The 13,931-nt window shown below is 45.8% G+C and overlaps 1 protein-coding gene across 13 annotated transcripts in view; it reads left to right on the top strand.

Moving 5' to 3' along the window:
* Positions 1-13,931, top strand: part of BCORL1 (BCL6 corepressor like 1) — a 68,906-nt gene that overhangs the window by 30,122 nt on the left and 24,853 nt on the right. For 12 of the 13 annotated variants that reach the window (XM_049871986.1, XM_049871988.1, XM_049871992.1 and 9 more), the window contains 4 exons: positions 5,421-5,586; positions 6,618-6,698; positions 8,885-9,274; positions 12,638-12,861. In XM_049871986.1, the coding sequence (XP_049727943.1) occupies positions 5,421-5,586; positions 6,618-6,698; positions 8,885-9,274; positions 12,638-12,861 (861 nt within the window). The remainder of the gene's footprint in view (positions 1-5,420; positions 5,587-6,617; positions 6,699-8,884; positions 9,275-12,637; positions 12,862-13,931) is intronic. The other variant, XM_049871995.1, reaches the window with a different exon arrangement.

Genomic DNA, 13,931 nt, shown 5'->3' with positions numbered 1-13,931 from the left:
AGGTAGGCACCTGGGTCTTGATAGGTTTTTATTTATTTACTGATTTTTGATTGTGGTATAATAAAAACTTGCCATTTTAAATTAACAACAGCAACTCGAAAGATTAGATAGGAACCTTAGGGGGCAGTGAGTTTCTGTTAATGAGGGAGGAACAACTGAGAAAAGGAGGGTGAGAATGGTTATACAACTCGAAGAATGTAATCAGTGTTGCTGAATGGTACATGTAGGAACTGGTGAATTGGTGTATGTTCCCCTGTGTATATTCTCAACAACAACAACAAAAATAAATTATTTTTTTAAATTGTCATTTTAACCGTTTTAAGTGTATAACTTGGTGACATTAGTTACATTCTGCATATTGTGCAGCCACCACGGCTATGCATTTCCAAAAGTTTATTTTTCTTGTTGTTGAGAATATACACAGTAAAACATACATCAATCCAGCAGTTTCTCTGTGTACCATTCAGTGACATTGATTACATTCTTCAAGTTGTGTGATTCTTCTCACCCTCGTTTTCTGAGTTGTTCCTCCCCTGTTAACATAAATTCACTGCCCCCTAAGGTTCCTATCTAATCTTTAGAGTTGCTGTTTCCAAAAGTTTTTCATCACCCCAAATAGAAACTCAGTACCCCCAAAGCAATAACTCTCCATTCCCTTATCCCCCAGCCCCAGGTTGCCACTAAAAAGCTTTCTTTAGTTACTGTGATAAAAATATATATAACAAAGCCTTTGTCATTTCAATATTTTTTACTTGTACAATTCAGTGACATGGGTCTTGATTCTTAACAGGCGTAATAGCAGAATCCTAGGCAAAAAGGTGGGCCAGGAGGACTTGATTTGAATCCAGTGGTTCTCCATAGGGGGATATGGAGGCCACGGGTCATCTAAGGAGATTCTTGAAGCAGTCGAGGATAGGGCTTCTCCAGAATATTTGAAGTTATGTTAACACACGTTCAAATAGGATGCTGATAAACTCTAATGAACAGATTTCTAGCCAGAGCACCATGGATTGGTTTGTGGCAGAAGCTCTTCATAGTTTTCTGGATCATAGGCCCCTTTGAGAAGCTGCTGAGAGTTATGAACTCTCTCCCCGGAAAAATGACCTCAGAATTTTGCCAGTAATTTCTGGAGGTCCATGGATGCATCCCCTCCCCAAAGCCCGTCTACGAACTCCAGGTTAAGAACTTCTGGGATAGAGTTTGGGTAGGTTTTACTGAACCTTAAAACCCCCTCCGTATGTGAGAGACATGCAAAGTAGAAACAGAGGTCATGACATAGGCGATTGTAACATTTGGTCCACTAACTGAGTAACCTGCCCTTGTTGGTAATACAGCTAATAATTAATGTTGTTATAGTTGTTAACATTTGTTGAACTCCTACTACATACCAAGTGCTTTTTTGTTGTTGTTGGTAAAACATCTATAACAAAATATTTACCTTTTTAACCATTTTGAAGTGGACAAGCCAGTGACATTATATTCCCCCTGTTGTACAACCATCCACACTCCCCGTTTCCGAATGTTTTTCGGCTCCCTGAACAGAAACTCAGTACCCCTTAAGTAATAACTCCTCATTCCCCCCAGCCCCTGTAATCACTAATAAACTTGGCTTGCTGTGCATTTCCTGTTCTACGTAATTTCATGTAAGCGGAATCATACAGTATTTGTCCCTTGGCCACTGACTTTTTTCACGCGGTGTAATATTTTCAAGGTTCATCCATATTGTAGCATGTATCAGAACTTCACTTCTCTTTATGTACAAACAACACTTCGTTGTATGTATATGCCACGTTTTGTTTATCCATTCATCTCTTGATGGACATCACTTTGTTTCTATCTTTTGGCTATTGTGAATCGTGCTGCAGTGAACATGGGTGCACTGCTTTTAAGCCTTTTGGGTATATACCTAGAGTCCCCAGATGGCGTAAATGGTTAAGCGCTTAACTACTAACTAAAAGGTTGGAGGTTCAGACCCACCCAGAGGCACCTTGGAAGAAGAGCCTGGTGATCTGCTTCCAAAGGTTCACAGCCTTGAAAACCTGATGGAGCGCAGTTCTTCTCTGCACACATGAGGTTGCCATGAGTTGGAACTGACTCAGTGGCAAGTAGATTGGTTTTTTGGAGTGGTACATACCTAGGAGTTATATAAACCAACCACTTTTTACACACATTATCTAATTTAGTCCGTGTAACTACACTTTTTAACTACACTCTGAGGTGAATGCTATACCTACCTACTTTACAGATGAGAAAGCGTAGGAAACAGAGGCTCAGAGAGGGTAAGTTACTTAGTTACGTAGTTACTAAGTGGCAGAGTTGGAACTCAAACCCTAGTTTCTATGGCTTCAAAGCCACAGCTCTTCTTCAGCTATGCTGCACTATCTTCCACTCTCCGTATGTATAGTTATTTCATTGTGGTGCAGTGTGTTGGTGAGGAGTGTGATCTCTGGAGCCAGGAAGAGTGCCCGAGTTTGAATCCTGGCCCCTCCACTTCTTAGCTGTGTAATAACTGGTCAAGTTACTTTATTTCTTTGGCCCTTCGTTTCTTCATCTGATGATACCTATTCATTGGTTGGTTATTAAGATTACATGAGATGCCCAAAACAGGCAAACCTATAGAGACAGAAAGTTGATTAACGGTTGCTGAGGGCTGGGGAGGATGGAAGAGTGACTGCTGGTGGGTATAGGGTTTCTTTTAGGGGTGTTGGAAATGGTATGGAATTAGCGGTGATGGTTACACAACTCTGTGAATGTACTAAGAACGATTGAATTGCACACTTAAGTGAATTATATGATATATATCAATAAATTAGATCTCAGTAGTGCTGTTATTAAAAGTAAAGATTAAATTAGGTTATATATGTAAATGCTTAGGGTAGTAAGGACTCAGTAAGTGTTAGTTACTGCTGTTGTTATTGTTAGTATTATGGACAGACCAGACGTGGTCCCTGTCCTCAGGACAGGTGTGTCTGTGGATGCCTCAATGGCAGGCAGGCCTGGCCCCTCTTGCGTTAGATGAACAGTTCACTGGGCGGATGAACAGATGCAGAGGGCAAGGGATAAAGTTAAAGGACCTCAAAGCAGCCGTCAGTAACTGCCTGTAATGCTGGAGTAAATGTCCATTTTGCAGGAGAGCAGACAACGTAGATCTTTCCTTTATCATGTCCCATTTTCTTGAGAAAGAAACCATTGACAAGTGGACTAAGAAGATAGAAAAGACCAGTTGCCATCGAGTTGACCCTGCCTCGTGGTGACTCCATGCGTGTCAGAGGACAAGTGTGGTTTATAGGGTTTGCAGTGGCAGCTTCGTTGGAAGTAGATGATGAGGCCTTTCTTCCCAGGCATCTCTGGGTGGACTTGAACCTCCAGCCTTGTGGTTAGCAGCCGAGCATGTTAACCGTTTGCACCACCCAGGGACTCCAAAAGCAAAAGTTAGTCCCAAAGAGCCCCCTTCAGGGCATGGCCAAGCCACGGACAGTCTGGCGCCTCCTCTGCCGCGTGCTCCAAGGCCTCATGGGGCCTGAAAGGGCCTCCTGAATCCGCGGCGAAGATAATGCGTCTGCTCCATTGGCTGCTGGGGGTACTTTATTGTCTTCTCATCTTTTAGAGGATTTTTTGGGAAATCTTTGACAGCCCTGTTAACCAGAACATTCATCTTACAAGGTCTCCCCATCCTCCCAACTTTTTGCGTGAGTCGTAGTGCACAATATATTTTTATTTGCAGAAGATATAGACAGAAATCCCTTCTAGATGTTCTGTTTTACTTGTTTTTGTCTATCTTGGGAAGTAAAATTTAACAATCTGTACTTGAAAAAGCCAGGTAAAAGTGATATTCAGAAGTAAATAGGACATGTTCAAATTTATGTGCATTTAACTTTATTTCCCCTGACTTAAAATAGTTTTTCTCCGGCCAGACCTGAAGGTCAGATTTTCAGCAGCCATTGCCCACCTTTAAAGGTCTTTCCTCCCCAGTTCTTTCTTTCTCTGAACACTTTGGTTTATAGGAACTACCAGCAAGCAAAGTTCGAATTGAATTTTCAGCTCAGCCCTCTGCTGAATAAAAAGCAGGAGGAACTCATGGGATGGGAGAGTCCCTGTAATTGGATGGGGAATGGTGATTCCCTGTCCCCAGAGAACTGAGGCCCCTCCCTCAGGATATATCCCATCAACAAGATATCTGCCATCCCCTTAGCTGAATAATGATGACCTTCTAGAAGGTAGGGTGTGGGTCTATTCAAAAGAAAAACAATTCAGGCAGGTTTAACTCTTCCTTTCCTGCTAGGACCTGCTTTCATTGTTAACACATTTTTGCTTATTCTGCACACCCTGACTACTAGAATACGGAAAATCCCGACATTGCCCTATTTTTTGGTTAGCGGCATAGAGAGACCTCAAAGCTTGTGAGAGTATGTGGTAACTGTTAAGCTGAGAGTGTCCTTGGCTGTGTGAGCACAACCATTGTGCCTATGGGATGCACTGGGCGGTAGGTATGAGTGGGGCAGGAGAAGTAATGGGAGCTGATGTAGAGAGGCTGCGAGTCAGGAGCCTGGCTCTTAGTCCCAGCTCTGCCACTTTCTTGCCACAAGTACAAATGAGCGAACGTCCAGGGTTGCCTGGAAAGTGGCAGCAGTCCCTGCGCAAGTCAACTGCGCATCGCCCTGGGTGAATCATTTACCTTCTTGTCCCGGATATAGTCTTCGTTTCCTCATCTGATGAATGGGAATGAGATTAGCTTCTCCTCTCAGGGTTGTTGGGAAGATACAATCAGATCATGGAGATGAGAACATTTTGAAAAGTTGAAAGTACTGCTGGGTGGAAATGGCATTACCAGTACTGCCTGGGCCTTGTCATTGTCTTTCAGAAGTCTGGGGAGACTGGAAGCTCCTGCTTTGTGTTTTTCTTCTTGCCTTAATTGAATCTACTTTCTGGTATTAATTTCGACATGAAAATAGACAATTTTTCTTGATTGGCCTATACTGAGAGTTATTTTCAGTTGTTGGTGTCAGTACCATTCACAGTCAAGTTATTAGAACAGTTTAATCATCCAACTTACAGAAGAGACAGTTTTTGTTTTATGCCCATCTCACCATTGGCGTTTGGGTAGACGATGGGGTCCTGAATTTGCACCTTTTAAAATGACTTTGGGTGTTTATTCGGCTTGTGAACACAGACTCTGTGAACCTGCTTAAAATAACGGAGTGTGGATGCCTGTAGGTAATGACCAGGACACCGAATTCCGTCCCAAATTGCTTCTGTGCCCCACTGTGGAAGACAGCAGATGGCCGTTTCCCCTCATCCCCACCTTGGGCAGCTCATGTCTGTGTGCTGGCAACAGGGGCACGTGGTTCAACTTTCAGAAGTTAGGAGAATTTCCCTTGTCAGTGAAACTGACCTCAGTGTGTCCCTGTACCTCTCCACAGTGCCGAAAGCTGCCCAGTGACCCCCAGGAACCTACCAAGAAGAGTCCCCGGGGGGCTTCCGATTCAGGAAAAGAGCACAATGGAGTCAGGGTAAAGCACAAGCACCGGAAGCCAACAAAGCCGGAGTCCCAGTCTCCAGGAAAACGAACCGACGGCCATGAGGAAGGTAGGCCCCAGGCCCTGGTCCGCTGGCCTGGGCTGGAAAAGGATCCCCGTGGCGGGTGTGGGAGGCCTCCGAGACTGACTAGAAAAGTGAGCCTTCTTCACTGTGGAAGAAAGATTAACTGACACCTCTGAAGTCAGGCCTGGGAGGAGGAAGTAGGGGTTTATTCTGCACATCCTGGGCACTAGAATAGGGCACACTCTGAAGGTCGAAGGAGGTGGTTTTCAGCAAGACAAAAGAGTAGCAAGCCCCCTTACCCTGCAACAGGTCTTCGCTTAAAGAAGAAACCGGTTTCCAGGGAATTTAGACAAAAATAGCAGAACAGGGTTTCATTATACAGTTTTGTCTACCTTTGTGTATATTAAGACTCCCACTTTTAAAAGTTAAAAATAAATAACCAGAGGAGTTTAGAGACATTTGAAACCCTTTTTATTATTTAGGAACACACAGGATGTTTGGTTTTGGAGGGTATGTACTTAACCTGGCTGCCCTACCACAAATTGTTCTAAACGCCCTCATCAGAGAGAGAAGCCCAAGTATTCTTGACCCTAGTAGTCCATGTTCATGGTTTTGCCCATTGGACATGACCTGCCTCTTTCTGTCTGTTCTTACATGGCAGCTTTCCTCTGTCTGCCCCTCCCCTACTCCCATCTTCCCGCCTTGCTCCATCCTCTAAGATTCATTGAGGTTGCCCTTCTCTGGGACTTGCTCCCGCTCAGTTATAACTTTGTTGAGGTACAGCCGCCTCCAAGTCATACACTCAGTGGACCCTTGTGCTTTCTGCTGTACTGTCGAATTGATGCCTTTTTTGGTATAAGCAAAAATGACCAAACACCCAGTTTTCCAAAGCCACCGGGAAATGCTCATTCTCTCAGAGAGATACAGATGTGATAGCAGCATAAGGGGAGCTGATGGATGTCACCCAGAGTGAACACGACCCTCCTTGAGTTTTCCATCTGAAAAATCTCACCAGGCTATAGACTCTGATTATGTGATTTCTGCTTTCTGTCCTGAAATCCCCTAAATTACCCCAGGTTCCTTGGAAAAGAAAGCAAAGAGCAGTTTCCGGGACTTCATCCCCGTGGTCCTGAGCACCCGGACGCGCAGTCAGTCTGGTGAGTGAGTCCTCGGAGCGGTGGCCCATCTTAGCGACTTCTCTGAAAAGAGAGGGAGAAGGCTCATTGAACAGTTTTGCATTGGCCCAGGTGGAGAGTTGGGAATTTGATTGACCGCGCCAAGATCCCTAATTCCTTAAAAAGGCAAGAGAGCCGGGGGCGGGGGGGTGGGCATCGTCCATGATTTTAGAACTATTTGCTTAGCTTTCGGGGCCCCTGGGTGGCGCAGATGGCTGGCTTGCACTTGTTTAGTAACCAAAAGGTTGGCAATTCAAACCCATGCACATCAGAAGAAATGCCTGGCAATCTACTTCCACGAAGATTACAGCCAGGAAAAACTTAACAGAGCTCAGTTCTACTCTGAGACACATAGGGTTGCCATGACTTAGAATCAACTCTGCGGCAACAGTTTTCGGGCTTAGTTTTCCCAAACAGGGGTTTGATATCTCTTGTTGGGAGTCAGTGGTGGAAGAAGGAAAGTGCTATGCCACTCAGGAAAGTTGGCTCTGCTCCAAGCTTTGGCATCTGATAATTACTGGGGCCAGTCTCAGGCATGGACATTTAACCTTTGGGTCTTGGTCTGACTGTCCTGTGTAACAGGTGTCATCAAAATTGGAAATGGTCATTGAGTCATCAGGGCTGGCAGTCAACCCCTGGTGTCTTAAAAACACTGGCACTTGCCAGTCACCGCTATCTTCTGCTAACCTCCAAGTTGGTGCATAAGGCTAGAGATGGTTGCCCCCGTTCACCCAGATTTCCATGCACATTGGATGGAACAGGGAAGCAGAGTGCAGCATAAACTCAGTTATTTGACCATCTATTAACTGGGACCTCAGCACATGGAGAGTGAAGTGGTAACTGGAGCTCTCGGTGATGGCTTGGAGGCCTCGCAAAATCCTGACGTGTTCTCTGAATCATCAAAGAGCGGTTACATGATGGTCAGTCCCATCTTAGTGTTAAACACATTGGATTACACATGATTCTTTGGAAATTGGTGATCCCTGTGTGATCTCTATGGTGATTGTATACTAACCAGAATATTAGATTAACCAGAACACTTTGTTCCCTGCCTGGTCTGTATATTGGAAAGTTGGCAGGATATTTGCTGTCTATAGCGGTCTGACTGACTTGAAACTTTGGTCAGGGGCTGCTCTGTTTGCCCCCATTTTCTTTCTTCAGCTGACCTTGTGTGAGTTTGGGGATCGTCGAGTTAATAGCTGTGCCTTTGGAGAAAGATGGTGGTGTCTCAGAGCTGCTTCCAAGGAAAGTGTCAGATCTCCTGGGGTGCTAAACCAGGCCAATTTTGGATTGTACTTTTGTTGTTAGCATAGTCAAAGGCAAGAGTGGGGAGAGAAAATGGCCTCTTGGCAAGGTGGCCTAGGAGGCTGGAAGAGGTGCCATTGGTGGTCAGAACAGGAGGGTGAAGTGCCTGTCCAGCGGTGAGGAATAGCTGCTGCTAAGATGGGGGTGGTGCCAAGGAGAAAGCTCCACCCCCAAACTCTTAGCAACTCTATAAAGGAGGTGGGGTCGATTTCAGGGAAGAGGGCCTGGCCAAGGCCTATTTGGACATGACTGAGCAAGGCTGTGTCACAGGAAAGGGACTCCTTATTGCTTCGCTTTGCCTGACACTCTTCTTTGGTGGTGATTCTGCTTGTCTAGGGTGGATCTGTCCAAGAGATTGGTGGTGCCATGGAATGAGCAGCGGTGGGGCACAATAACCAATCTGCCTTCTTTCACCATCTGCTAAACTCCGCTTTCCTGAAGAGTAGGGATCTTTGGCCTGCTCCTATACTTCACACAGTACTTGGTGACTTACAAGCACTAAGTAAGAGTTTGTGGAATGGATTACAGTGATACCGTAAATGAGTATGAGAAAGGGTGTGTGTTTTTAACACTTTTGAGTTTTTTATAGTTGTATAACATAGCAGACCCTGTAACGCGCTTATGGGAGAATTACCTCATTTGATGCTCAGAACAGCCCTGTTGAGGTCAGTAAGGCAGGGAGTGGTAGGTATCCCTGTTTTACAACTGAGGAAGAAGAAGTGAAGGAATGTTCCCAAAGCATTCAACTAATAACTAGCAGAACTTGAACCCAGACCTCTCAACTCTAGTCCAGGGCACTGCTTCTGCACCATGCTCTTTCCTTTGAAGATGTATCTGACATCCTCTGTACATGCCATCCACAGGAAGCATCTGTAGCTCCTTTGCTGGTATGGCAGACAGTGACATGGGAAGCCAGGAAGTCTTCCCCACAGAGGAGGAAGAAGAGGTAACCCCCACCCCAGCTAAGCGTCGAAAGGTGAGAAAGACCCAACGGGACACCCAGTATCGCAGCCACCATGCCCAGGACAAGACCCTGCTGAGCCAGGGCCGTAGGCATCTGTGGCGAGCCCGAGAAATGCCCTGGAGGACAGAGGCTGCCCGGCAAATGTGGGACACCAATGAGGAGGAGGAGGAAGATGAGGAGGAAGGCCTCATGAAGAGGAAGAAACGGAGACGACAGAAGAGCCGAAAATATCAGACTGGGGAGTACCTGACTGAGCAAGAAGAAGAGCAACGGCGGAAAGGGAGAGCAGGTAAGGCTGGCTAGGGGGCTGCTGCCCCAGTGAGCTGCTGCACCCCTTCTCCAAACCACAGCCGGTTCAGCTCCAGGGGACCCTCGGGCATCTCAGATACTCCCAGGAGCCCATCTCTGCCTGCTCTACGCCAGCAGAAGGCCTCTGGACCTGTAGAAACTTGGTGCTATGATCTCCAGCTGCCAGAGGGGGTCGCTCAAATCCAGCCCCAAGGTATTGCTTGGGTTGATAATTGAGTGAGTTAGGACTGGCCTACTGGTGCACTGAGGACATGAAGGCCCAAGCTCTCCAATGTCTTATAAAAGCCTGAACCTGTAGGCAAGGCCACTCCTTGGCATGGGGCAAACTCCATACCCGGAAATTCTCTGGTAGACTTGAGGGAGTCCAGTCTTTTTGGAGGCCAGGCTCTCTCTCCTAGAATCTCGGGTTCAAGAAGAAGGAGGGCGGGCATTAGCTGCTTTTCCTGGGATGCCTCCAGCCCCTAAAATGAAAAGAAGTACAGCGATTCCCTCAAGCCGATAGAATAACTTCCAGTAGAAGCAGGGACAACTTTGCTTTCTCAGTCGATGCCACAAAGGTTATTAAGGGGTGGAGTGAAGCTTTGAGGTGACGTAAGGTGACATCATTTTTCTTAGACCTGAGTTGGAAAAGCAGTCAGCCCAAAGAGAAAACCAGGCTTTCTTTGGCCATGTCAGATGCTAGAATATGTAATCATAGAGGCACAGACTGTCACGAGAGGCTAATATCAGTATGTTCCGCTAAGTACTCTTGAGGCCCAATCCTATAATGGATTTCTAAATGAGCAAGCAGCACATCTCTGGGTTCCATGAGAACCCCTCTCTCATTCTCTCTCTGTGATCTCTGCCCTTGAAACACCAATTGACTTGTCTTTTATAGTAGGATTCATCGTAAGCTGTTGGTAAACATCTGCAGTCTCCTTAGTAGCTAAAATTGAGTAACTGCATATTGAGTGGGTAGTAGATTCTAGTTAACTGTGATGCAAAGAAGGCTTAACCTCATTCCTAGCTCTGCTGAAGTGGCCGTACCTATCTGTACACTCAAGAGAGCAGTTGAGCCCGTTTTCATCAGTTGTGTGAGAGAGTGGGGACAATTTTCCCTTACTTCTGCCACAGCCACAATTGATGAGTCAGGAATGAGTTGTCAAGGCATTGACCTTAGCCACTTGGGTTGGGATGAAGAGGTGCTTTTGTGTCTCCTGCTCTTCTCTAATGGAGGCTGATTTCCTAGCTTAGAAGCTTTCTATAGTATTTATCAGCTCTTAGAACCTGAAGGAACCTGAAGGACCTTAGCGGTTGCCTGGTCCAGTTGTCCACCCAATCCAGAGATCTCCACAGCATTCTTGACAGGTAGTGAACACCCGCAGTAACACGGAGAACATCACTTGTCAAGGCATCCTATTTGATTTGGATGGGGGCAGCTCCAGTTGTTGGGTGTATGTTTTAAGTGTTTGCATTGAGGCATCTGGCTTATGGCCTGGCTCTCTTCCTCCAGATCCGAAGGTGGCATTTTCATTAATTAATTGCCTGGCAAGCATCTCTCTTCTCAGAAAGTTCCAATCCCTCCGTCTTTCAGATTGATATCAGAGAATTTAAGCAATGGCCAAGCTAGGCAGGTTACCTTACTACTCTTTGAGCCTCATGACCTTTCCTTTCATCCTGGCCTTCGGTGGCTCCCTTCTTGACCTGCAGGGGTGATAAGAAGAGCCACTTCTACTCACACACTTCCTACCTCCACTCTTTGTTCCTTTCCATGCTACCATAAAGCCCTTGCTCCTCCGCAATTGAATGAGCTTCAGAGCCTGGCCTGCCCTGGGTCAAGGGGGTAGGGGGAATGATTCTTTTCCTGTGGCATTGAAAGCTATAATATGGCTTCTCCATGTTTCCTGAGGTCCTCACAAGGCACGGTTTTGTACCTTCCTGTTTTGCCTCAGTCCGAACTTGTATCAAAAGCCCTGGTTTAGAATGTTTTGGCTGGAAGTGCCATTAGCAACTATCTAGCACAGCAGTTGTTGGACAGGTTGTGGGGACCCACTAGTGGATCTAGTTTAGTTGGGAGAAAGGGGTGGTATTACAGCTGCCCTTTTCATAATCTACAGCCAATGCCTTATACTGTAATGACAGCTCCCACTTCTGGATTTGCCCTTGGAAATGTCACACATAAGAGCATATGTCAAGGTCGAGGGGGGTGAGTTGAGAACTCTTAGATCTAGATCCACTCTGTCATTTCACAAATTGGAGAAACTGAGGCTGCAGCCATTTACTTGGCAGACATCATGATCTTTTTGCCTTGTGCTAGGCATGGTGTTCACTTCTGTGAGGGAGAAAGAAGACATGGGCATGGCCCTTACTTAAAGAGCCTACACTTAAATGGAATAATAATATCTTTCTTTAGAAAGTGGTTTTGTGTGTATCACCTCATTTAGTTCTCATGCCAGCCCTGTGATATGGATTATATTCTCCACATTTTATAGGTATGGAAACTGAGGCTCAGAGAGATTATGACTTGCCTCTGGTCAGTCACAGTTAGTGGCCAAGCTAGTAATCCATATAACACTGGTATTGAGAGAGAAAGGTAGATACCTATCAAGGATAGACTCTATGGGATGAAGGTCTTGTTAATGGAATTCTCAGCTGGCTTTTTTGAGATTGGAATGTCCTTTGTCTGGTGAGCTGTGGCTACTTATAGATGTTGCCCAGTGTGTTCCAATGGCACCAGTAAACTTGTCAACTGGGAAAGGCTGCAGGTTTCTGCCATTGACTTCCGGCTAAGAAGACCCCTGGCACTTTTTGGTTTCAGAGAGCTTCTGTTGGCTTTGATCTTTGTGTCCTCAGAGAGTGGCAAACAGGGCAGTCGGGTGGGCAGAACTGAGGCTACGAAGGAAGCATTTTACCATTTATTCCTCACCCTGGTATATATTTCATGCTTCAGCAGAGCTGCTAGATTTGTCTTCCACATTAGAGCGGAGAAAGAGAGACAAGGGGGTTGGAGGAAAAGCTGAAAAGAAAGTTCTGATTTACTTTGGGCTATGGCGGGGGAGTCCTTTTAAAACTACCCTCAATTTGGGGACACCCAGATGGGCTGCCCTCTGCTGGCAGGGATGGGAGTTGTCTCCTGCTTGTAGAGCACGGAGATTGATGTTGACGAATGGTGTCCATACAAGAAGTATTTCATGTATCTGTCAACAGAGAGCTAGATACTGATAGCTGATGGTTATACAATTTTACACTGAGGTTCTAATCCCCAGAGTCCTCTGATTCATCTTTAGAGGGAGCTTAGAGGAAAACTTTGCTTTTCTGTGTTCCATGTCTCTGGCATTCATTCTTTCCTGTCTCATGCCTTCAGATATAAAGGCCCGTAAGCAGAAGACTTCGTCCCAGAATTCAGAGCACCACCTCAGGAACAGGAACCTTCTCTTGCCCAACAAAACCCAGGGGATCTCAGATTCACCAAATGGTTTCCTCCCGAATAACCTGGAGGAGCCAGCCTGCCTTGAAAATTCAGAAAAGCCATCAGGAAAAAGAAAGTGCAAGACCAAGCATATGACAAACATCTCAGAAGAGGCAAAGGTACGTTACCAGCGTGGGGAGTGAACTGATCAGGAGGATCAAGTTAAGTCATATTTATTAAAGTATTTTAAACTAGTTCTGGGGGCATTGGTGGTTCAGTGGTAGAATTCTCACCTTCCACGTGGGAGACTCAGGTTCGATTACTAGCTGATGCACCTCATATGCAGCCACCACCCATCTGTCAGTGGAGGCTAGCATGTTGCTGTGATGCTGAACAGGCTTCAGCGGAGCTTCCAGACTAAGACAGACTAGGAAGAAAGGCCTGGTGGTCTACTTCCTAAAAATCAGCCAGTGAAAACTCCATGGATCACAGTGATCTTATTCCAAACTGATCATGGGAATGGTACCAGACCAGGCAGCGTTTCATTCTGTTGTACTTGAGTTGGGGTTGACTTGAGGGCAGATAACAACAATAAAAACTAGTTCTGGAAGGGTGGGGCGGGGTGGGGGTGGGGGTGAGGATTTGAGGAATGGGAACTAAAGTTATAACTAAAAATAAGCATTTGCAAACTATAGAGTTTGGCCCAAGTTGACTTTTCCTTTCTAATCCTGGGGTCTCCTTTGAGTTAAGGAAGAGTTAAAGAATATGGCAGGATGTTAGCCCGAATAGCTTGTTAACATCCAATCAGGAAGCTTTTGTCTGGACTCAACTCACTGGAAACCAATCAGGGAACTTTCCGAGTCAATCAAGGTAGAAAACTACTTGTAGAAGCAAGGATGTTGATGTTCAGACAAAGGTTACTTGAGGATGGGGCAAAAGGAATTCCACTTGGGCCTGGTCTGCAACTGCCCTTCCCCACCCCCACTCCCCAGCTGGATGACTTCTCAGGGAAGCAGAAGAGTGACTGAGTGGGCACTCACTAATCCATAGCCAGGGAAGTGTTCCTAGAACTCCTCTTCAGAATCAAACATCTCCTTTGGGTCTGATGTTCATGGTATTGGTGTTGGTGTTGGCTTCTACATTGTACTACCAGAAAAAATAGCATAGTCCTCATCCTGGAGAAGCTTCACGCTTGAGGGAAATGATGGTCCATGTTCAAATGTATACCCATAATGCATGTTTGTCTTCG

This window comes from Elephas maximus, chromosome X, assembly GCF_024166365.1.
Source record: "Elephas maximus indicus isolate mEleMax1 chromosome X, mEleMax1 primary haplotype, whole genome shotgun sequence".
In the NCBI taxonomy this organism is placed as follows: Eukaryota; Metazoa; Chordata; class Mammalia; order Proboscidea; family Elephantidae; genus Elephas; species Elephas maximus.
This window is presented reverse-complemented; position numbering and strand designations above follow the sequence as displayed.